At 45.3% G+C, this 25453-nt stretch overlaps 1 protein-coding gene across 6 annotated transcripts in view; it reads right to left on the bottom strand.

The window, feature by feature from the left end:
- pcdh7b (protocadherin 7b) overlaps positions 1-25038 on the bottom strand; it is a 127301-nt gene extending 102263 nt beyond the window's left edge. For 4 of the 6 annotated variants that reach the window (XM_037758081.1, XM_037758082.1, XM_037758084.1 and 1 more), the window contains exon 1: positions 21064-25037. In XM_037758081.1, the coding sequence (XP_037614009.1) occupies positions 21064-24141 (3078 nt within the window). In that variant the 5' untranslated portion in view covers positions 24142-25037. Of the gene's footprint in view, positions 1-21063 lie in introns of all 6 variants that reach the window. The other 2 variants (XM_037758083.1, XM_037758086.1) reach the window with 1 other exon arrangement.
- Between the last annotated feature and the right edge of the window lie 415 nt (positions 25039-25453).

Genomic DNA, 25453 nt, shown 5'->3' with positions numbered 1-25453 from the left:
TCCCGCCTTTTCTTCCGTAACATAGTGATGTCATCAAGTAACACATTTGCATAACACCTGCCAAGCAGCTAGTTTGGCAAGCCCTGAAACAAAACTAGTTAGAGCGGAGCTGGAGTGGAGTCCGAAGAGTTTGTTTTGGTTGACCAATCACAACAGAGTGAGCCAGCTGACCAATCAGAGCAGAGTGGGCTTTTTGGGAAGGGGAGGAGCTCAAACAGAGCTTTTCAGATCGAGGGTGAAAAGAGATGCTGCAGCACAGCCCGTATGAGGAAAAATAAAGCATTTTTTGTACATTAAAGCATGTAAACACTTTCTGGTACAAACCCAGAATACAAGTATGCACCTGAAAATAATCATAATAGGTCCTCTTTAATTTGACACCTAACTGTTTCCAACCTGCGGCCTTTCACGTGAGAATCCAGTCGATCATTATGCTATTAATTCAAATTGCAATAATAATAATCTGCCTTGAGCCACTGAGGAAACAACAAAGATTTGAGTCATCGTCTTCCTCTCCAGTTAAGCTAGGTATGCTGAGGCGGGCATTCTGGGAGCAGAGCTTGCTAGGGGGTTAGCGGTTGCGGTGGGGGAAAAGCGCATACGCTCCAACCTGGCAACAAGCTTGGCCTAGTTAGGGCGCCATCGCCCTCATCAGCACCTTCTGTCAACATGAAAGCATCCTTGTTTATTCCCATCACACTTAACAGCACGTCGTTCCCAAATTGCATGCTTAATGCATCTTCTAGTGGGGTTTGGAAATCACTGCAGCAACGCTCTTAACTTTGACACAATTCATTACTTCAAAGACCTATTGCATATTGCTCAGATATCAGTGTTTGTTTAATAAAATAAAAGAGATTAATTTCCATCCACGCACACACGAGTCCCTGGAGGTTGAGAGGAGTGTGTTTGTTCCAACTTATCACAATAAATGTAATTACACTGGGTATTTAATGCTTTTTTCATGTTTTTTTTTTTTCCTTTTGTACTTTTTTTTTTTTTTTTTTTTTTAACACGAGCATTGTCAGTCTGTAATTAGTGATCACTGAGAGGAATCAAAAAAACAAGACAAACTTGTTTTTGTTGAGCTCCTCGCTTCTTCTCTCCGGCTTCCCTTTCTCCCCTGAGGGGGAAGACGCCTCGCACGCAATTTGATTCAGAGCCGAGTGCCGAATCCGAAACTCACTTGACTTCAGACAATGTTAACACTCGGAGACTCACACGCCCCGTATGTTTACAACCTGTGTGGTTCGCTATTAATAAAAGCAGACGTGTCCGCGGGAAAAGGATGAGACACTAAATCCTGCGGGTGTGGTTGATGTCTCAGTGCTTCTTCTTGTTTGTTCATGCCGAACAGAGCAAAGACCCGGGCGGCTTCCACCTGTAACTGTTCAAAAAGGCCTCTGTGCTTTGATACTTGTGGCTCTCTACAGAGGTGACACCAACAGAGGGCCGAAAGATGCTTAGAAAAAAAAGATGTGCTTCAGGGCATGCAACTATATTTGTATTTTTCACTATATTGAGTATTTGATAAAGGGGAAAGGGGGAAATTTGAACATTCTTGCACAAATGTTTTAAACCTTTTTTCTTTTCACCATCAAATAGGCCTCCCTGCCGCTAGTGCTCTTTCTCGCCGTCTTTAGCTTCACTCTCCGTCTTGTAGAGTTGATCTAAACTACCGTAACTCTGACAGCCGGCCCCTCCGGGACATGTTTCTGGCCTGAGTTATTGTTTATTAAATCCAGATCCTCTCAGAAACGAGAGAAAACAGCGCTGCAACAAGAAAAGCTTTTTTGGACAGTTGGTGCTCTAAAAGGTCAGGAATGTTTCACTACAAACAAAATAAGGCAAAGGGGAAAGTCCTTAAAGATACAGTAAGGGGCGAAGAAGAAGATGAAGAAGAAAGCAGTCACAACATCCTCTGGACAAAAGCAAACAGCGAGAGCGCGGATGCAGAACTCGCTTCAACACATCTGGCGGACAGCAGGGCCTCGTAGGAAGAAAAACTTTGAATATTTGCAACATGTACATCTGAAGTTTTTCTCTCTGTCATATCAGACCCGAGGGGCTTTCTCCGTCATGATCTACAGGCGATGCTGACAGGACCGTCCGTCCGTCTAGACAGGGTACGGGAGGCGCCGCACACAGAGCCAGGTGCTCTATATAAACACTCGCAGTAGAGATTGGAACTGGCGCTTGTTTGAATAACTTTCAAATGCGAAGGCCTGGTGTTTATCCACCATTGATCCCCCCTCCTGTCCATTACACATCGACACGGGAGGACCGGCCGCTGTCAGTAACTACCATTACGGGGAATCTATACCTAATACCCTTCTTATTATGAATGCGAGTTCTAAAAAAGTCCAATAACAGAGAAGCCGCAGCGTGGGCAGTTATCATTATTCCTGGGTGAGGATAAGTGATTTTATGGAGGTTTTACTCTGTTTATATTATTTCCTCCCTCTATCTTTAAAAAAAAAAAAACGCCTCCAGTCAGAAGGGATGCAAACTCCGAGTTGTAATATGCCTACATATGACTTGTAGTTATGTAAATTTCCAGCCTCACTGATGCAAAGAAACCAACACATTGTTTAGTAGCCGCAAGGGGTCCCGGGTTGCAGCGACACGGAGCAAAACAACATCACCGAGGGAGCCTTTTAAATTGAAATGTACATTTTTCTAGATGTATAGATAGACTTATAGAGTCAAAGCGAAACCACGGGAGCAGTTCTTCTGGGCCGCGGTGAAACAATGACCCAGGAGCTGCCAAATTTAGAGACGAGCTGAGGTCTCCCAGGAAGCATCTCCATTTGGGGCTGGAATGGCAAGTGTGACCCTCATCTTCTCCGCTCCTCACCTCCCGCTAATTGAATCAGGCTGCTGCCCAGGATAATTCCAGTGTGCGACTGTGGGAGTGTGCGTTCGCAAGCAAGTCTGTTAAACCCCGGTTCAAAATCGTTAAATTGTGACTTTTTCTGAGCTGACCCTCGCTTCAGATAACCATCCAATATATTTCACACACGTGAACGGAATGGGAATATCGGGTGCGCTCGCAATCCCCACCAGGCCAAATGCCCCGTTCACACCGAGACCCAGAGGGCAAAATATATATAACTCCACTACAAAGTCCTGAGAATCTCTTTCAGAAAATATCTATTAAATCCCTCATGGACATTCCCTGGGAAATTCTGCATTATAAATGTGTCTACGCCTCAACCCCTACTCCTGACACTAGGATTTTTTATTATATTCAGATGCATGGATTTAATTAAGAAACGGCGGAATAAACATTAAAAATGTATGATTGGAAATTGCCGCAAGTTCCAGATTCTTTTTTCTCTCCTTTTTTCCGTCGAATATACGAAAACAATGTTTTTAAGCGCTGTTCAGAGCCTTTTCCCGGGCATTAATTAAAGTTCTCTGTGGTGTGAAAAGACCAATGGCAGAGACTCGGCATCATCAAGGCCAGGCGTGGACACAAAGACGGGGTGACGCTCGAGGATGTTAGGTTTTTTTTCCTGTCTAATTTCTCACCAGCTATACGACACCAGCGCCCTCATCAGCGAGATTTGAACAGGGGGGGCTTTGAGGAGCTTACGCCTTATAATTAGTCAGTAGACTTGCTTTAAGAATGTTGAGGTAAACAGGGTTTAATTAGGAAGGGTAGAGCAATCTGGGACAGATGTTGTGCAGGAGGGATCACACTGTGACTGTTTTCGGCTTGAAAAAAAATTCTCGCTGTTCCAGAAAGACAAAAACAACTAATTGTTTCAGACAGCTTCGTGCGTGTGACGTGTCTGAAGTTGCATGGTCTTGTTGTATTCTCAGGGAGCTTATGTTTGAATATGATGCACAACTGCTCCCATGAAGGACAAAAGCACAAAACGAGAAATTCCGGCACTTGTTGTGTCGAGGACATTATTAGAAAAATGTGGCACTTCAGAGAGCCGCGTGTGTTGCTGTAAATCTAAGCAGTTGAAGAGCTTATATCCACAGGCCTGCAGGGTGAGACGATTTTTCCTTCAGGTGGTGAAGGAAAGTCGGAAAACAGGTATCCCGGGAATGTCTTCCCAACTTCCCTGCTAAGTGGCAAGCTCCACCGCTTAAACCCCGCTGATGGGATCGGCAGGGCTCCACCTTGGCTTAAGTCGCCGCTAAACCACAGAGAAACTCTCCTCTGACGGGCAGTGGCTGAACGAGGATCAACAGCTAACAATGTGGCACCGGTTTGGGGGAATGTAACAAAAGCAAACACACCTAAGGCGGGTTTTATGGATTCTAAGCCTCAAATAACCACGTCCGCTAAGCTGGAAGGAACAGAGGGAGGGGGAGGATAGTGAGAGTGTGAGAGAGAGAGACAACACAGAGGAGGCTGGTGAGAGAATAGAGTGTTAAAACAGAGATGATGAGAAGCAGAGAGAGAGAGAGAGAGAGAGAAAGCTTTTGAGGGGCAGATGATGAGGATGACAGCGAGCGACGGGAGGGGAGGGAGAGAGAGAGGAGCGGGAAGCGAAATCACGCATTCTTGACAGAAGCAACATGGCAGGATCACACAGCTATTTTTCATTCACACTCCTCTGCATTCGCACATGATTCCAAACGGTACCCAAGCCCCAAGGAAGCCTTCCAGCAAACGCTGTTTGCCAATTTTTCAAACCTGTCACTCCCTTTCGGTGTATCGGCTTGTGCTGCAACACAAAGGGAGGCCTCCTCCTGGTGCCGCCGCTATTGTTGTTGTCATTGTGCCGATGCAAGGTAAACACGTGAGGCAACATCGACACACACACACACACACAATGCATCACTCTCAGATCACACTGTACATTACTGTTATTTCTTGCAATCCAGCGTTTTGACAGCACATTCTGTGCAGCATATTCCAGTTTTCGGTGTTGAAAAATCACATATGACTCGTGTGAATGCGCGCTGAAAGGCTCGAGCAATGAGAGGATGTTGGGTTTGTACACTTTGCCAGTTCAACAGTGTCAATTTGGAGTGCTTGCTCGGTAATCCACGTCGTTTTTTTTTCACCTCCGTCTTCCTCAGTCTCAACCTTTTTACACCTCCTGGCTGTTAATAAAAAAAACAGCTGAGCCTCAGACGCCGTCTCGCCTAACAGTGAGCTCGCTTGCAACGCTAAGCCGTGAAAAACAGACCGGGGCCACTGCAGGCAGGCAGGTGAAATTTAGTTTCAGTTGCGAGCAGCGCTGGTGCAGGTTGACACCTGAGGAACACGTCTCGCACATGCAAAGACACACATGACACCTTTTGTTCTCCCCTCGGTTTATCGCGCGCGCACAGAGGTGCACACTGCTCGCTGCCCACAGTGTTCATTATGAGCTTTGACAGAAAGTCTACAGAGACGCTGAGGCTAGTAATCAAACAGGAGCCGCAGTGTGTTCCTAAAGGCAGCCTGGCCCTGCTTTAAGGGACGGGGGGTAATGTATTTAAAGCTTCTGCTGAGGCGTGGTATTGAAGTCCATATATGCAAGGTTAATATTTCATGTTTGATTAAAGGAGACATATCATGAAAACCTCACTTTTTTTTCAGTGCCTGTGCACATACATTTGGGTATCCGGACCGACCAACACACTGTGAAATAAGACAACTCAGTCAGTTTTTTGTGTGCTGCCTTGATCAGAAAACATGTGATTCAACAAGCTCCCCTTCCTATGTCACATATAGGCTCATCAGCCAGCCCTGTCTCCTAAGAAATTACATTCCCATACAACTAAACCGAAGGCCACAGCAAGTGATGTAATACACGAGCGTGTCCAAACGAAAGGTACATGTTAAAATAATGAATATAATAAAGAACGTATATTGCCAAGAAGTGAAAGTCGATTGTTCGTTCCATTGCAACGTCAGCGCCCAGCAGCAAAGCTGCGCTTCCGCCACTTTGGACTGAAAGCGACTACCGGACGCCAGTAAAACGTGCGCCTAAAAAGTGCCGTTAAAAGTAAAACTAAATTATTTCAATTCGATCGTCATATTCCTGTGTTGAACAATAAAAAATTATAAATATAATAAGCGTTTTCAGTCCAAAATGGCGGCAGCGGCTAACAAATATACACAGGACTTCCCCCCAGGAAAACTTACATAGTCATTTTAAGCCAAACCATGATTGTTTTTACTAAACATAACCATGTAGCTTTGTTTCCTAAACCTAACCAAGTAGTGTTGTTGCATTTTTCGGTTTGTTTACAATGTTAACCAAGTGTTTACAACCCTCAAAATGTAATTGAGAATGCTGTTTAGTTGTATGGGAACGTAATTTTGTAGGATACATTGTTGCCCACAGCTTAAGAACCTTTTCAACGGTGTGCCATATTTTTTTCGCAAGCCAATCAGAGCAGACTGGGCTTTTTCAGGAGGGGGTCTTAAAGAGACAGGCGCTAAAACGGAGCGTTTCAGCCAGAGGGTGAATACAGGTATATTCAGACAGACAGTATGAGAAAAATAATGTGTTTTTTGAACAGTAAAACATGTTAAACCTGTTCTGGTAGAAACCCAAAATACAAGTATGAACCTGAAAATGAGCATGATATGTCCCCTTTAAAACTCCATAAATGAAGGCACTCATTAGTTATAGAACTACATTTATACAGATCTAAAAACGAATGATGTGTCGCCTTTAAAATTTGCATTTGCTGAAAAATTGGTATCTTTAAAATCCTACATGTTCATACCAGATGAAGGCGTGAGCTAATTGTCAAACGCAAGGGTTAAAAAGGTGAGTGTTTATTTCATTAAGCCGTGTAAGTACAAAGAGCAGACATGTTAAAACGCCGCAGGCAGTCCCGGGGGCAATTCTGCAGCGACTTACAATCACACACATTCCTGTCGTCACAGTCCCACTTCATTAGGACACATGCGTGCCAGGAGTGTTTACAGCGAAGAGCTAGGTTCACACACAAACCCACAGCTCATTCCTGTCATTCTAGTTTCTGTCTTTTGAGCTGCGTGCAGGCTGATGAGTCGCCGGCATACCTTTTGAATCTCAACACACATTTTTGGTCATTTGGACATACAGTATTTATTCAGCATTCCTCCCTTCTGATCCTTGACACCGGCTCTTTTAATCTGTCTGAATGAGTTCATTGCTATTCAGCTGTCAAGCTCCTCAGATACGGGATGAAATGCAGAGGACTTGTTTCATCTGCCGTTAAGATTCATGGCTTTTTGATGCTCTGGTATGTTTGAAAACACTAGATTTCATCAATATTAGACTTGACCTTGCAGAGGCGTGTCTTTTCTCAAAAGGCTCGGATGACTCAGATCTTTTTAAATGCTTTTGTTGAGCCACATCAAGCTCATACTTCTCTCCTGGCTCCCAAAAAATAAATATGGTGGACATATTGTATTTGAGATAAAAGTGCTCCAGGGATGACGTATTTTTGTTGGCCACCCAGGAAGTTAGCATCGGACTGGTTCCCTCAATCAGGGGATTTTTCCATTGGGTTTTGGATTATTGCAGAGAATAAGCTCTGTTGCAAACACATTTATGATACGTACAAGTTTTGTTCAGCAAGATAATCTCCACAAATGAACACCGTTTTCATGATTTTTTAAGTGTAAACGCAATCGCAAGAAATAAAAAAGCTAACGTTAGGCTATAAACAAACCACATCGCGGTTGCATGAGCGTGAGTATACACAACGAGGCCGTAAAGACGGATGAGTCGGGGTGATGACATTTAGTAGCATCATTTAGCCACTTGTTAGGAACCGCCTTTTTTACACACATAAAGGCTTACAAATTATTATACATATTTTATATCGTAGAACAAAACGTTAAAATCTCTTCAGCTTGTGTTAATTACAGACCTTATTTTCAGCAGTTTGTGAAATAGTCACAAAATTGTATGTATTGATTCGTGTACATGGACACGAATTTCACATTTTTTTCGTGATAGTCGGCACAAAATCAATTTTTTTGTAATCCACGTAATTGTGAACCGGGAAGTATAAAGAAAGGTGAACGCCGCATAGGGAGGACGTCGGGGTGGATGGGACAGGACTTTTGCCGGGGAGACCGTTGTTCGTGTCCCTTGTGAAACAACAAGTCAAAGTTGATTTATTTGCCACGTAACTTCCAAACACAACACTTCCAGAGTTATTGTAACCTAAACCACGATCTTTTCCTAAACCTTACTAAGTAGTTTTGTTGCCAAAGCCTAACCAAGTCAATCTATTCCTAAACCTAACTAAGTAGTTTTGTTGCCAAAGCCTAACCAAGTCGATCTATTCCTAAACCTAACTAAGTAGTTTTGTTGCCAAAGCCTAACCAAGTCGATCTATTCCTAAACCTAACTAAGTAGTTTTGTTGCCAAAGCCTAACCAAGTCGATCTATTCCTAAACCTAACTAAGTAGTTTTGTTGCCAAAGCCTAACCAAGTCAATCTATTCCTAAACCTAACTAAGTAGTTTTCTTGCCAAAGCCTAACCAAGTCGATCTTTTTCCAAACCTAACTAAGTAGTTTTATTTTGAAAAGACTGGAGCTGAAAGTGACACATGCGTCACATGTTGAAAGTCGTGCAGAGCATCATGACATTTTTTTTTAAATTCGTGTCTATGAACACGAATCTAATAGATTCAATTTATGGATTAAATTCTGTGACTATTTCAAGAACTGCCGTGAGACTGTGTTGTTATTTCAAGCATCTAACTAAAAACCCATTCAAAAAACCATTGACTTCCAGACGAGGGAATCGGAAGAGCTAAAATGCTAACTCATTTTTGGGTCTTAGCACTCATTCCTGCTGCACTCTATTCACAATATTCAGCTCATTTCCCAGGCAGGAATAGCTGTGTGACTGGTTAACCAGCGACCAGACTTGAGGTAGTGCCGAAATTAGAGTTAAAGAGCAAAGTATTGTGCAGCCACTGATGTTCCCCTCACTGTCTAATTTGATCTCATGAATCAAGAACTCAAAGTGGGTAGGGCCGTAAATTAAGGGTCCCTCAGGAGCTGTGACACAGAGAAGAGATGAGCCCATTGTAGTGAAGCAACTGCTGCCAATTTGGTGTTCAGGGACCTTCATCTTTGAAATGCTCCCTGCTTGCCCAGGTGGCTTTTATCAAAAGAGTTTAGTGGAACATGACGTTCCCACGCCTCATCCAACTCCGGGCCAACGCTGTTAGAATAAAGTGACTTTTTTTTTTTTTTGCGGGAGGACGTTGCCCCGAGCTCCGCTTTTGGCAGTGATGTGTCTGAATTACCGGGTACAAGCAAGATGAGAGAGCAGCCGAAAACCTTTTAAAAAATATCCAGGCATGCGGCCATGGGAGAAGTTTGCGAGTGGGTGGGGGTGAGCGCGGCGGAAGGTACTGTATATTGCCATAGTAACAATGGATAGCCCACCAAGGATTCCTAAGCAAACAACAAGGCATACGCTTTTTAAACAGCGACTGAAGACCCTCCGCCAGTGCGCCTCCTTGTTCAAACAGAATCACGCTGGCACAGATAACGCTGGCATTTTTAAACATAAATTACGAGGTCTCCAATTGTCATGTCACGTCCCCCCCCCCTACCCCAATTCACCGAGAGAAGAGGCTGCCTCGGCAAAGAAAAGGCTTATTCAAAGAGACTCAAAAGAGCAGACACACATATGCACACGCCCTGACGTAAATCTTTCAAATGTGCAGGGGAAGGGAAAAGGGAGGCGAGAGCGGTTTGCATGTTAAGCACATTTGCGTCGACATCAAACGATCGCCCCGCAATTGGCTTCACGGGGGGAAAGTAATCCGCCGCTGCTCAAACATTTGCTGCAGGAATCCTGATGGTGATTAAACAGAAAGTCTTCCCCTCTAAGTCCGGCTGGGTGGGGGATTCGGGGGGGATCGCCACGACACACACTCGTAAATGTCGCCCATGTGGGCACTTTAGCTGCTCTCCCCTCGCGTCACCGCTTCATAAGAGCCCCCTTCACTGTGTGATAGGCTTCCGTTATGCACTTATGTTCCCAGCAGTTCGCCTCCTTCCGCTCAAGTCTGTTATTAATATATCATCACGGGCGGATTAAATGTGATGAATCTGACGTTAAGTGAAGCTTATTAAGCAAAAGGCTGGGTTTGAAATAAAGTTGAGGTAAAGTATGAAAAAGCCAGCTCGTGTTTTAAAGCGGCTTTGTTTACTATTATTCTAATCATTTTACCGCCCCCGGACGTGTCAATTTGATTGATGTCCTCGCCTTTTCCCCACGATCCCAGACCTCATCAACCTGGAAGGAAAACGGCAACAAATGTAACAACATTCCCTATTTTGCCTCGCCCTCTGTGGACTTCCCACCCCTCAAGGCGCTTCTCACCACTGAATCCACTCTGTAATTTTGCAATTGGCTATTGTGTCCCAAGTGTTGCAATGGACCAACTCAGACTAAATGAACCATGTCAAAGACCGGTCTTTCAGTCTTGATTACATCCCCCTCCCTCAGTTTCACTCCCTCATAACTGCAGCAAACCGAGCAAAAGCACCTGAGTCCACCCACTCATTCGCCCGAACCAAAAATGTCCGTTCTTTGCCAGTGGCCGGTTTGATTGACTATTTGTAGTTGTTACTAAGAACCTTGTTGCCGGGGAAGAGAGAGAGAGGGAGGACTCCATCTCCTGAGATACGGCGAAGAAAAGGTGAAACCAAAGTTAGATAATAAACAGGCTATAGGGCAAGGTGCCACAAATCAATACCTGAAACCATATTAAATGTCTGGAGCTCCTCAATCCACAGTAGAATTTGTCTGACTAAAGCCAGCATTAGAGTCTTTTCCACTTTATTTTGCAGTTTCCAACAGGGCAGACCTATGGGAATATACGAACTGTATGAAGAACTGTATATAGAGTTTATCCTGGTAGAAATATATAAAGCTCTCCTATAGAATACAACTTTTCAAGGCCATATATTTCCATTGAGTAAAATCTGCCACTTATGTATCATGTAGAAACTTGTTGTACTTGTTTTTTTGGACATATCACTCAAATATCATTATCGATTAATTCGTGAAAATAGGTGAAATATGAACATTATAGTTTCCCAGAGACAAAGATACACCAGTTTAATATCATACATGACAATGTTGAGCATAAAAACTTCACATTCACGAGAGCTGGAACCAGGAAATGTTTGGCATTCCTGCTTGATGAAGCGATTAATTTTCATTCTCAACTAATTGATTGATTGAGCGATCCTTCAGCTCTAAATATAACCAAGATAAAGTCATAGAACAAAAGGTGCTTTTGTCTCAGCCTACCGGCAGTAACACTTTTATTCAGTTTGTCCTTTTAAGGATATCTAGAGGATTCTCTGTCCTCCCCTTTTTATATGACGTTGAATCATTAAAGGTAACCTGACCCCGCCAGATGGTTTGTTACACAGAACCATCTGAGGGGTCGTCATTTGAAACTGTTTGGAAAAGGGCAGGCCCGTTAAAAGAAAATACATGGCAGGTGATTGGATGAACCGACTGTCAATCAGACTAATGAAAGCAAAACTGACTGAAGGCTGAAACATCAGCGTACATTGCTCTTCTTTCAATGAAGAAATACTCTCCAGTTCTGATGTAACTGACATTCTGACATTTTCCTCAGACAATAAAATTATGAAGAAAACCAATATACGTGTAAAATTACAATGTATACACTTATTATGCACCAAAAAATGTACTTCCATGGCCTCTCCCCCATTTCTGACAACGTCTCCAAACACGTCACAACTCGTAAACTCTGAGCTTACGAGGTTGTGAATACCACAAGATGGGGGCGTTCATATGGACTCATATGCTCGTGAACGACCCCATTTGAAGGCACCATCACACTATGGTCACCTAAGTTATGCCCGTAGCTACCCAGCCCCTCACAGAATGCTGATTGGTCCTTGCCGGACACAAACCTATTACTTGAAGCCTGACGAGATGGATTTTCGTGTGCTATGTGATCCCGTGATTCATCCAGCTGCCGTGCGAGGTAACATTAAAGGTGCTAAATGTGAGATTTGGAGCATCTCTATTGACTCCGCATGGCTCTCAACATGGCGACAGTTAAGTCCACTGAGAGCTAACGGTGCTATCAGCACTAACAGTGAAAACAATCGCAACACTGCTGACAGATCTAACAGTTTTAACCTGGAGGGGGGAACCGGAGGGCGGGTGCTACGCTGCGGCCGTTAGCTAGCCAGTGGGGGCACGCTCACATGCACGAACGAGCACTAAAAGGCACTATGTCAACAAAGCACGGAGAAGTGACTTCATTCTCTGCTCAGGTAGACATCACTGCTCTATATCATTACATAGCAAATAGATGGTGCTTTATACAAGTATTAATACAGCACCTTTAACTGAGAAGTGAGACGGACACTGAAGATGTTATTATCGATGTTGCGTAGAAGGTCTGCCATCATTTTCCTCGTGGTGATCACAAACTAGTATACCAGGGCTGTAACCTTATTCACATTCCAATGTTATCCTACATCGCTGCACGGTGAAGGAGCGAGCAGATGAAAGTGCACACCAAGAAAGAGAAAAATTGAGAAATTAGCATTTTCCCAAATAATAAAAAAAAAAGCTGGCTGGACTTCATATTTCATTTGATTTGATAGCAGCTACCCAGCGAGGCCGCTCGTAACTCCAGCTGCCCCGTGACCTTCATTCTTCGGCAGGCAGGCAGGCAGGCAGGCAGGCAGGCAGGCAGACTCTTCCAGCCCCTGACAAGAGTTATCGGGCCCGGCTAATAGCCTGCTCTCTGCCAGGTAGGGCCTCGTCGATAGGGGGGGGGGCTTCTCCCGCTAATGAATATTTCAGCTTTTTTTTTTTTTTTTGCACACATCTGCAGAGTTTTAATACGGCTGGTTTAAATACACATTATTAGTCACAGCAGCAGTGTCCAATAAATAGCTCAATTGGGGGCAAAAAGGAGCTCCCGGTGCCTTGCTCGAGGGCGCTCGCGGTTACCGGGAGTCGCATCATCCATAGCTCTAGCTTGTCGTGGCGTTTTTTTTTTTTTTTTTGAACGGTTGAGGATTGCTCTAGCCTTCGGGCTCCATGTGCCTCTGTACGCATGTGTGTGTGTGTGTAGAGAGTATATGTAATAACCAGACAAATATAATGAACTGCATTCCTTCGGTAAACACAGCAACACACACACACACACACAGGATATTGAAACCCTCTCAGGCATGTCGCCGCGTGTGTGCACGGCGTGCGGGATGATGGAGAGGCTGAACCGCGGAGCCCCTCCGCTCCCCACTCCTCTCCAGCCCTCACAGGATACACAAACACACATTCATACTGTACACGCTTTATCACACCCTCACACACGCGTCCTCACAGCGAGCGTACCCTGCCGAGTACACATGCACAAACTTTCGCACAGGTCCCCCCAGGCTTTGATGGATGGTCGGTGAGTGCTCTACCTCCTGTTTCATACACACATAATCTCATTTGGGGGGGCCACATGGTGGGAGCCGCACCAAAACAGGGCTAATAGAAGCAGTCAAGCTGTCCTATTTCTTCCAACCTTCCTCGAGTCAAGTCATATCCATTATATTCATGCTGCTTAGCAAAATATGTATGACTGCAGCCTGTTAATAAAACGCTATATCCTTTTGTACGAGCTTTTTCGGATGCATTATTTAACCCCGGACAATTCTTAATGTGTCTAATGCAGTCAGGAGGTCTCGGCGCGTGTTAATATTTCAGATACAAAAGAGGAAGGTCAACGTTGTGGGGGGAGGCAGAACAGGTGCATGTCTGTCAGAGCGTTTAAAAAAAAAATCTATGCGAACCTGAACCCTGGGTGAAGGTTGTACTTATTAAATACGCTTCGATTAACTTTTCCCCTGTCAACACATCTTCTTACTAAGTCCAGCATCTGGGAGACAATATGTCAGTTAACGTGTCTTTGTCCACTTTGCGCTAAGGAGCTTTACGGTTGGCTGCCGGAGCAAAAAAAGGTGGCACTCGGGAAGGGGTAAATCAAGGTGTCTTGGTTTCACGGCTCTTATTCTCATTTTCACGAAGGCCGCGTGTGACGACATGGCTGGATGCTGTATGGGGGGTTTAAATCGCCGCCCCCCTGACAGGTGGGCCACGGACCCCGCTACCAGTTCCCTTGACACCCTGCACCCCATGTGAGCAACACTGACAGGGAGTGATTCATCTGATTCATCGCCTCCACAGTGAGGGATGGACGGAGAGAGAGAGAGAGAGGGAGACGTGAAGAGAAACTTTGCTCATCAGAGAATCAAGAGGGAAAAAAAGCCACCTGTTTGAATCAACATCAAGCGAACAAACGGCCAGTGACCTTTTCTGCAAAACAACAACAACAACAAAAATCGCATCATTACGGGGCTGACATTTTTGCAATTTTGATGAGGTAGCTGTGTCACGGTAAACAAAATCCTGTTTTGCCCATTAGTCTCACAAACAACAAGCTTCACGTCTGATCCGTGCTGTGATCCAGCTCACCGACACAGAACTACATTCCCGGGGGCTGCGAGGCAGCGAAGCTAAGCGACGTTCTCATTTGGTCGGTTCTTTGCTTCCAGCAGTCGATACAAGAGGACAGCTATGAGAGGAAACAACGAGGCTAGCGCGGCGTATCATAGACCTTGGGAGAGCCTTGTAAAAGTCAATTCACTGTGCAAACTCCTCCTAACAATTTTGCCGTGAAAAAACAAGTCTGCAAACGGCGAGTGAGTGTGCGCGATGATTGATAGTGTCACAGGAAAGGCAAATCTGCAGAAATGAATCGGCTTTATCCTGGCGAGCCCTATCTAATGCGATCGCTGCCGAGTATGAAATGAAATTCCATTCTCGATGACATCAAATTGAAAGAAGCGGCGAGAAGAAGGTGGCATCCCCGACACTGCCACTTACAATCAGCGGCGTGGAGAGCAATCAAGGTGGCATGCGGCTTAAATTTCTTGTCTGTTTCTTCCCTCAACCCCCTTTTTTCCTCTGTATTCTGGCATCTTATCATGACAAATGTTGGCGAATGAGTTGGGGCTCCTTCAATCATGAGTATTTATTTCCACGCGAAGACAACGGAGCTCACTGGCTCATCTATTGTATGCAGAAAAGAGAGACAAAGAGATAGAAACGAATACTTTTTCACGGGTTCCCCCTCTAGAAACAGGAAGTGTCAGTATTAACATATTATGCAGAGTAATATAGCAGAAGCCAGCTATAGCAATCTCCCTCTGACTTCCTCTCCCAGTCCCCACCATTCCTGCCAGCGTATCAGGTAAGTCTAATCCTTAAGATTAGTAATTGCCTCAGAGCGAATGCATTCAAATCACCAAACCAAATTATACCAGAAAATGCTGCCCGCTGCAATTTCATGAGTATTACTGTGCACTCTTTACTCCTTCCATTTTTCCTTTCAGAACATAAACAACAAAAGCCCGAGCAGCCGTAGATTGAATTAAGCCGTAATAGATCCAAAACAATTTTGATAAAATTAGCCACAGTCGGCGGTACGAGGCGCCGCACAAAAAGGGCAAGCGCTAATAATAATGTGGCAATAAACAAACCAGCTCATTGCACATAATCTCATTTCTTACTAAATGCAAGATTTCCAGATTGTGTTTTATTTCACCTTTGGCACCTCATCCTGGTATGCAGTTAAGTTGCTATAAAAACTGTTTTCATACTTATTCTAGTGTGATAATGAGCAGGTTGCTTCCACTGACTTTGCAACTTACTGACCTAGAAAGTCAGATTTAAAGCTGCAGTCAGTAACTTTGAGCAAATATGGTAAAACGTTATATTTATAAAACAATCACTATATCCTGACAGTAGTACATGAGACAGATAATCTTTGAAATGCTCCTCTCTGTGCTCCTAATAGGGATGACGTATTTTTGTAGGCCAACCAGGAAGTTATCATCCCCCTGGGTTCCCTTGACAAAAAGCCAATGGGATTTTTCCATTGAGTTTTGGATTATTGCAGAAAATGAGCTCTGTGACAAACAAACGTTAATGAAACATTTTGTTCAGAAAGACAGTTTGAACTCCAATCAAACTGTCAAGCCAGGTAGCGCTGATCAAATGATGAATCAAGATTCTGTTACTCTAATGCCTATTTCTCGCCACAAATGTTGTCAGTAGGGCTGTCAATTGATCAAAATAGTTAATCACGATTAATCTCACATTTTTTATCTGTTCAAAATGTGCCATAAAGGGAGATTTGTGAAGTTTTTATACTCTTATCAACATGGGAGTGGGCAAATATGCTTGTATTATGCAAATGTATGTATATATTTATTATTGGAAATCAATTAACAACACAAAACAATGACAAATATTGTCCAGAAACCCTCACAGGTACTGCATTTAGCATTAAAAAAATATGCTCAAATCATAACATGGCAAACTGCAGCCCAACAGGCAACAACAGCTGTCAGTGTGTCAGTGTGCTGACTTGACTATGACTTGACCCAAACTGCATGTGATTATCATAAAGTGGGCATGTCTGTAAAGGGGAGACTCGTGAGTACCCATAGAACCCATTTACATTCACATATCTTGAGGTCAGAGGTCAAGGTACCCCTTTGAAAATGGCCATGACAGTTTTTTCCTCGTCAAAATTTCACATGATAACCGGATCTTCACTCTAACCTTAAAACTGAGCCTGCTACAACCTCCGAAAGAACGATTGCATTAATATGTTATTATTGTGTTCACTTTGACAGCCCTAGTTTTCAGAAACATCTTGTAGTGAACTGTTTAGCTGTAAAATGGGAAAGTTTGTGACCCGGCCGTCATGTTGAAAACCAAGGACCGCCCACCGACCAGAGCAAACTTTCTAATTTTACAGCTAAACAGTTCACTACAAGATGTTTCTGAAAATATTCAAGGTGAGAAATAGCAGCGATTGACAGCTGCTTTAGAGACTGCTCGGCTTTGATTGATTGTTTTCCTTCGGGCACGTTGAAATCTTGCAAATGCCATTAGGGAGCACAGGAGGAGGCAGAGGAATGTGTCCTTTTTTTCGCAGATTATCTGTCTCATGCACTACTGTCAGGATATACTGACAGTTTTAAATGATGATGATTAAGAAAAGTTACTTCTTTCTCTGCTTTCTCCAAGAAAATAAGCTGACCTGTATCAGCGACCGTGGAGGGTGGGGGGGATGACCAAACATTGTTAAAACTCCCGTGGAACCTCTTATCTAGTAATTACCTTATTGAGCTCAATGAGTGACAACAAGTTTCACAGATCAAATCATGCCATCGGGGGGATTAAGTGGCGATGACTGCCCGAAGAGAAGCACCCAGAGGTTTCGGACATGATTGCTCAATCCTGTGCACAGGTGTTCCTATAAAACTGAAGACACCTCAATTAGGTCAGTTGTGGCTTCTCGTAGGTGTTTAACGCAGCTACATTTTGTAGGTTAAAACAAATGAGGCCGAGAGAGGCAAAGCACCGCATTTCCATATTGGTTTCCTGATGTGCCTGGGAGCCTGAAGGGCAATCTATGTTTTGGCTACAAACACCAACCAGGTGACCTCCATTTGCATGGTGATATTGTTTGGCCGAGGCGAGGATTCGCCCTATGCAAATCAGATGCTCCTCCGGCTTGTATTCATCTCGCGTTTTGAAGAGGTCGCGGTTACAATAACGCGGCGGGAGGAACAGCTGGCCAGAGCACGGGTGGTGAACACCGGGAGGGCTTGGGTAAGGACAACGTCCAGTTCTGCCTGCTGCATCAGCCCCGAGGCAGGATAACCTGCTATAAGAGTCTGGACCGGGTGCTCTGCCTGCCCTGAGGGGCTAAACGCCGCGAGAGCACAGAATACAAGCTGCTGTGGCTCACCGCTGATTAAAAGTGATCCACCTGGGCAACGAGTGGCGCTTTGAAGTGCAACGATAAAACAAAAGCTGATGGCTCGTGCTAATTCGGCGGCTAAGTGATTTCATTCCTCACTACATTACGGTCGGACAGCATTATTTTCTGGCACTGGATGCAACAGAAGCTACTGCCAAAAGTAATACAGTTAAGTGTTCTGTTAAGTGCACGCACTACTCATCAGCCTTCAGATGTAAGGATCGGACTACGGAGCGGAGTGTAATGTAGCCGGCGGAAAAAAAACAGGAAGAAATATGAAGGAGTCCCGATCAATGGAGTTACAGAAAGAGATGAAATGTCAAGTCTGTTGCCCCTCCTGATCAAGCCTCAACAGGGCTTCTCCCTCACTACTAGATCGGCTTAATGACTGTTTAAATGTCTGATGGGGCTAAAAAGAAAGGCTCGCCTCGCCGATTAACTCCCTCAGTTGCCTGGTTACCTGCCCGAGCAGGTTGCCTGCGCCGTTTTTTGTAAGATTGGGTAGGCGACGAGAGAGAGGAAAGATGGAACCCGATACCTCAAGAGATTACAGTCAATGGTCAGCACTATTCTCTCCCTTTCCCCGTCTTTCTCTTCTTCTTCTTCTTTCCACCCCGACCCCCCTGAGTCCCTTGTGAAACAGTAGGGGCCATTCTCTACGCCGCTAACAGGGCCGTCTTTCTTGTGCCTGTCTCTATCTCTTCCCAGAGACGGACAAAAAAGAGAGGGAGTGGTGAAAGGGAAGGGTTTTGTGGGCGAGGGAGTGTATATATGTGCACACAATGAAAAACATCCCTCATCATTAATCTTACACATCCCTCACTTGTGGCCACATGTGTGTAAAAACACATTTAAATATAACCTCTGCAATAGGAATACATCTCAAGAAAGAAACTAAACTCTAAGAAAATAACAAATATAATGTCACTGGTACTCCCACTAATTCAGATTTTGCACAAATTGTTCCCTTAACTGGGGGAACACGAGTGCCCTTGAGTGTTTTATTATGTCTTTAAGCTGTAGTGGCACTTATGTGACGGCGGAATATTTTCTCGCCGTCCCTAAAATCGAGAGCATGACCGCTTCGCTACTTTACTCTAATACAGAGGTGGCTGTTTAATGCCACATAATCGGAGCACACAAACACACACCTTCTCTTCAATTAGCTCTCTTGTGCGGCCATTAAATTTCACCCCTTTTATTCACATCAACATAATGCATCAACAGTGAGTATTTACCGAGCCCGTGGGATATAAAAGGCAATTTGAATACCTGCTAGCTATTGTATATTAAACACCTAACAGGCCACAATACACATAGATGACATTGCCCAGTAGACCAGTAAACACTTGCTTCACTATTACAATTTAAATGCCCCAAAGAATCACAAGAAAATACTCTTTGTGCATTATGGTTTCTCCCATGACACTGCCTGCTAACAAACGCACAGTCCATAAAAGTTACCACAGCATTAATGTAGAGAGTAAATAAATAATTATATAAGTGGAGCATAGTGACACACAATACATGCTGCTGCCGCAGCAGCAAATAGAGTGCCCTTTTAATTATGCAGGAGACATCCGAAAGCAACAGCACTCCTCACACTCTGGGAAGCAGCTCAGTGAATACACCATATTAGAAGCTGTTAGAGACAGAGCAGAGGGAAGAGAAGAAGAAGTAAAAAAAGGGGAGTGAAATGATTTGAGGGGAGTAACAGCAAGAGGGAGGGGGAGAGGGATATAAAGAGATGAGAGTGGAGATTTAAGAAGAAACCGCTGCAAGAAAAAAAGGCGGAGAGCACCATTGTAAAGGGTATGATGTGGCGAAGGCTGCAAAAAACGGAGAGAAAAAGGAACACAGAGGGGGTATGCAAGGCATGCAAGGATGTACTACACAGGGCCGAAGGAGAGTTTGAGGGGTGACAGTGGGCATTGAATAATAAGAACGTGAACAAAGAGATACCTCGAGTAAAAAAGCAAAAGAGGAAATCAAAAACCAGAAAATGGAGGGAAAAAAGGCAACAATCCAGCTGAGAGAAAACAACACTCTAGGTTTCTAAAAGTGTAGTGCTGACACCAGGTAAAAGAAAGATCAATAATTCATTAGACTGCCACGGAAAAAACACATAAAACAATAGTGTTCTTTTTCCCTGAAAAACGCAAATCAGCTGACTTCATTATGTATTAACTTTGTTTCTTGCTGTTGTTGCACATCACAGCAGGGGGGGGGGGGAAAAACAGCCAAAAAAAAATATATATATATAAACTGAACTGATAAAAGCCCACATTTGAATATCACATCATGCCACCCACACCTTTTTTTTTTTTTCTTCCCAGCACTGCAAATGGAAGATTTACTGGGAGGAAGAAGGAAAAGAGAAAAAACACAAAGCTGGAGCTGGAGGGTGTGGAGGAGAGTGGAAGAAAAAGCAGGTAGAAGATGGCAGACATTTATATACGAGGGAGCGGATGAAGGGAGTAAAAGGAGACGAGGCACAATATGGGAGGTGGTATAAAAACGTCCAATTTCGCTGCGAGGTCAATGAATTGATGCAGACCCCGAAGTGCGGAGGAATGTTAATATGCCTTCCTGGCCAGATGTTCATACTCAAGCCATGACTGTAAAACTGACTCACAAAGCCCATGTTTGTGCTGCGTTCGCCCTACATCTACCTTTCTCTCTTTTGTGTTTTCTCTCTCTCTTTCACAAGGCGGCCTTGTCACAGACAAGCGGTGCAGGGTAGGGCTTGACATGGCTAAGAGGGTGGTGGGGGGGAGTTTAGCCGGCCCCTGGCGTGCTCCCCTCTGGGATAAAATAACTGCAAACCAAACCCTTATGTGAGCTGTCTACAACACTCCGACACATATTTGCGAAGGTTAGCAGATGTGACACCGCAGACGGAAAAGGCAGCCTCAACACATGCCGGGATAAAAGGGGAGGAAAAAGTTGGAACGCGTTTGATCGAGTGGTAACAATCCCCCCTACCCCTTCATAAGCTAATCTAAACCTTTCTCGTCCCTTTCAATATCACATGTGAATGGCACTCCAAACCAAAACAGATCAATGCCGCTAACTTGACACACATTAGCACCATAAAGGCAACAAGACTACTGAGACTAGCCCTGTCAGAAAGCATTATGGCGGAGAGAACGCTAAGAGGAAGAAACAGAAGACATTTAAGAGTGGTGGAGGGGGGGGGAGAAAAAAAAAAAAAAAAGGAACATGGAGACGTGTCTTCTTACCTGTTTGTTGTACTTGTTGATAGTTTGACTGCTGTATTCAGAGCAGTGGTCAGATCCAAGGGATATGTTATCTCCGGTGCCAACAAAGGTGTTGGCAGGGGGCAGGTCCTGAACTGCCTGGTGCTTTTTTCCAGCTGTCGGCGACTGCGGGTGAAGCTGGACAGTAGGAAGCGGCGAACTGGACTTGTAGTGCCGTGCCAGATCTGGGCTGCCCGGCCCTCCGTTGACCGAACGGTAGCGGCCCATGCCGGGACTGTCCGACAGCTTCTCGTTGACGCCGTCGTAGCGCTGCCCGTTGGGTTTGGAGGCCTCTACGGTGACGATGCTGCTGTAGAGGGGCTGTTTGGACTTCTGCTTCTTCTTATCTTTCTTGGGCTTCTTTGACTTGTCGTGCTGCTGCGGCGTGAAGAAGTCTTCGTGGTCCTTCTTGCCGGCCTCGTAGCCATTCTTGTTCTTTGGGCGGCAGTAACGGGCCATGACGACGATTAAGATAATGAGGATGACCGTCATGATGCCCGAAACTACTCCGATTACAATGCTTAGCCGCTGTTTGCTTAGATCGTAGTTGGGGTCGCCAGCAATGTTGGTGTTGAGGGACGTGCTCAGGCTCTTAGCCACCTGGGTGTCCACAACTGTGGAATTGGACAGTGTCTCGTTAACGTACACGTGAACTAGCGTGGTGGTGCTCTGTGAAGGCTGGCCACTGTCGTTCACCTGGACCACTAGTCTGTGGAGGCCGTAGTGCTTCAGCTCCAACTTCCCCACCAGCGAAATGACCCCGGTGCCCCCATCGATCTCAAACAGCCTGAAGGGGTTCCCCCCAATGATGCTGTAGGTCAGGTCTGCGTTGATGCCGGTGTCGGTATCGGTGGCTATGACCGTTCTGACTACTGTTCTGATGTTACTGGATGGGGGGAGGAGGGTGTAGGAGCTGTTTATTGGGAAAGTGACAGTTGGTGCGTTGTCATTTTCATCCATGACAAAGAGAGAAACCGTGGCGGTGGCAGATCTGGGTGGATCGCCGCCGTCCACGGCCTTGACGCGGAACGTGTATGTGGTTTTCTGCTCCCTGTCGAAGGACAGGGTGGAGAAAATAGTCCCAGTGTCGTTCTCGATAGAAAAGATTTCCTCCTCTTCCTCGATGAAAAGACTCATCTCTGCATTTTGGCCTTTATCTGCATCAATGACCGTGACCATGCCAACGGGGCTGTTTGGCTCAAGGTTCTCTTTGACGTAGAAGGTGAACACATCCTGCATGAACTTTGGTTCGTTGTCGTTCTTGTCCGCCACGAGGACGACTACTGTTGCAGAGCCCTGTAGAGTGCTTCCGCCCTTATCTTTGGCTATCACTTTGAATTCATAGCGCTCCGTTTGCTCTCTATCCAGAATGGCGTTTACTCGGATGTCTCCACTGTCTGCATCGATAGAGAAAATCCCATTTACCGATGAGTCTAGGGAATAGGCTATTTCAGCATTCTTCCCACTGTCTGCGTCGATGGCTGCCACCGTTGTCACCCTCTCGCCGGGGGCATTGTTTTCCGGAAACGACACCGTTACTACATTCTGGCTGAAGATAGGAGGGTTGTCGTTGGTGTCGCCCACTTTGACGATAAGAGAGTTGTTGCTCGCCAGACTGGGGCTTCCAGAGTCCACAGCCACTATGACCACATTGTATTCCTGCTGGGCCTCATAGTCCAGCGGCGCAGACGTGTGCAGGAAATACTTCTTTTTATTCTGCTCGCCCTCCATCTCGCTGGCCGGTTTGAGCTGAAAGGGAACATCCCCCACCACTGTGCATGTCACAATGCCATTCTCCCCCTGGTCGCGGTCCGACACCTGAACCAAGGCGATGGGTGTGTCCACCACCACGTCCTCTGCCACGTTGGCTATGCCATCTTTCAAGAAAATGCGTCCAATTTTCCTTATCTCAATAGCAGGGACGTTGTCATTCTCATCCTTGATGTTCAACACCACAGTGGCCTTGTCCATTTTGGGTGGCTGGCCTCGGTCACGGGCCATTACCGTGAACCTCAGTTGGCTCACTTCCTCGCGGTCGATGCGGTGCAACACACTCAGCCACCCCGTGCTCTCGTCCAACCTCAGCAGCCTTCTCACCGACTCCGTGGCCGCCCCGAACACATACTCGATTTGACCGTTAACCCCCACGTCTGCGTCGGCCGCCTTCAGCTGCAGTATGGGGGCGCCGGGGGAGCTGTTCTCCGGCAGGTCGGCCTCGTACACACTCTTCTCGAAGCGAGGGCTGTTGTCATTCACATCGGTGATCATCACCCTGAGAATGGCCTGGGAGGAGCGAGGGGGATCTCCTCCATCCCGGACGCGAAGCGTGAGCTCATAGGAGTCCCTCTGTTCCCTATCAAGGGCCCCTTTAATAATGAGCTGGGGCTGCTTCTCTCCATCAGTGGTGTCAGCAACTTGCAATTCAAAGACGCTGCTCCTGCTCGCCCCTTCCTCGAACCTCCTCTTCCCGGAGAACGAATCCCCATTGGAGCCCAAGCGCCTGAGGTTCTCCCCATTGTCCTGGATGAGCTCATATCGCTCTATTCCATTTCTGCCAAAGTCTCTGTCTGTGGCTGTGGGCAGCAGGTAAAGAGTACCAATTGGTCTGTTCTCCTCCACAGACAGGGTCAGGACAGGGGATGGGAAAGAAGGGGTGTTGTCATTTATATCTAATATGATGACTTTCCCCTCAAAGAGGTCGACCCAGCTCTGAGCTGGACCTATCACTGACACTTCAAAATCTATAAAACACTCATTCTCATCGAATATCATCTGGCACTGCTGCAGTTTCTCGCGGTCTATGCGCCTCTCATTGGTGGTGAGCTCACCTGTGATGTTGTCTATTTTGAAGAAATCGGAGCCCGACTCCAGCGTGAATGTCACCTCGCCGGAGCCGGCGACGATGCCCAGGTCGCCGGCCACGTTGCCCACCCGGACATCGGCGGGTCCCTCCTCAGCCAAGCGGTACCTGAGCACTTGCTTGGCGGCGGGCTGATGCACCAGCTGCAGGATGAGCATGCAATAGTACAAATAGTCCACTGCACCACCAGTAGTCCTCATTGTTCTCTCCTTCTTGGATAAAAAAAAAAAAATGTCCACTTTAAATTTTTTTTTTTTTTTTTAAAAATGTCCCAAAAAAAAAAAAAAAATGTTAATCACTTACTGGAGAGTCCAAAAAATGTGCGAAGAAAATTTCATAATCGGAGACTTCATCATCCGGGAGACTTCATTTCATCCTCCGGACGCCTTCCTACATCGCTCCTGCTGCTGCTGCTGCAGTGCAAAAGCAGCAAGTGCACGGAGCTCTCTCTGCTCTGCTCTGCTCTGGGCTTTTTTTTCCTTCCTTCCTTCCTTCCTCCAGCACTGGATGTTACTTTCCTTGTTATATAGTAAAAAAAAAAAAAAAGGCGCAATGATATCAACAACTCACCTCAGTGCGCTCCCACAGATCTTTGGATTTCATGCGCGTAAAAGCCAAAAAAAATGTTATAGTCCGAGCATCATATCAGCAGAAAGTGCTCACAGTCTGTGGTTAGAATCTCCTCTTTTTTTTTGGATGGTGAGGCTGCAAATATTCCTCAGTCCGACGATATATGTCCATTTAAATGCCCGCGCAGTTTCCAAAACTCTCCGATATCTCGAGGATGTGAATAATATGAAGCCAAAATTACCTGTCCGGTTTGCTGCTCTCTTCTTTTCCTCCAAGTCACTTGCAAAGACAGCGCAGTTCTCTCTTCCTTTTTTTTGCAACTCCACAATGCAAAGGGAAGAAAAATCAAAACAATTATATATCCGATGCAGCTTCTTATTATTATTTTTCTTTTTTTTCTTTAAGGGAACGTTTTGGTTGAATTCCTCCTCAGTGCGTGTCCAACCACATTCAGCCTCGTTCTTGTTCCCTCCTCACCTGCAGACGCGCCGCATGTGTTGGCAGCACCCTATCTGCAGCACTCTGAGAGGGATTCACAAATGATATTGCAGTCTCTCTCTCTCTCTCTCTCTCTCTCCTCCTCCCTACCGGTTTTCTTCTCCCCCTCAGCAGCGCGCACGTAAACAGGGTCGGACTTGGTCTGGATCTCCAGGTCCAGACACCAGCAGACACTATTTGACAAAAAGAGACTAGAGGAAGGAGATGCTTTATAATAATAATAATAATAATGATCGTTTTTATGATCGTTTTCTCTCAAGACGTGGCTCGGCACTTTGTGAGCACAGTTCGGATGCTTCATATGTATGCTTTTGTGGTCCTATATATGTCGAGACATCCGATAAACAAGACTATTTGAATGCATTTTAGAATAAACATTGGGTAGTATTATACATTTCATTTTGTAGTAGTGGTGGTGATGCGGGGATTGGCTTTTTGCCGCAA

The sequence above is a fragment of the Sebastes umbrosus genome, chromosome 22 (genome assembly GCF_015220745.1).
Source record: "Sebastes umbrosus isolate fSebUmb1 chromosome 22, fSebUmb1.pri, whole genome shotgun sequence".
Taxonomy (NCBI): domain Eukaryota; kingdom Metazoa; phylum Chordata; class Actinopteri; order Perciformes; family Sebastidae; genus Sebastes; species Sebastes umbrosus.
Note: the sequence above shows the minus strand (reverse complement) of the source record. Positions and strands in the feature narration are given on the sequence as shown.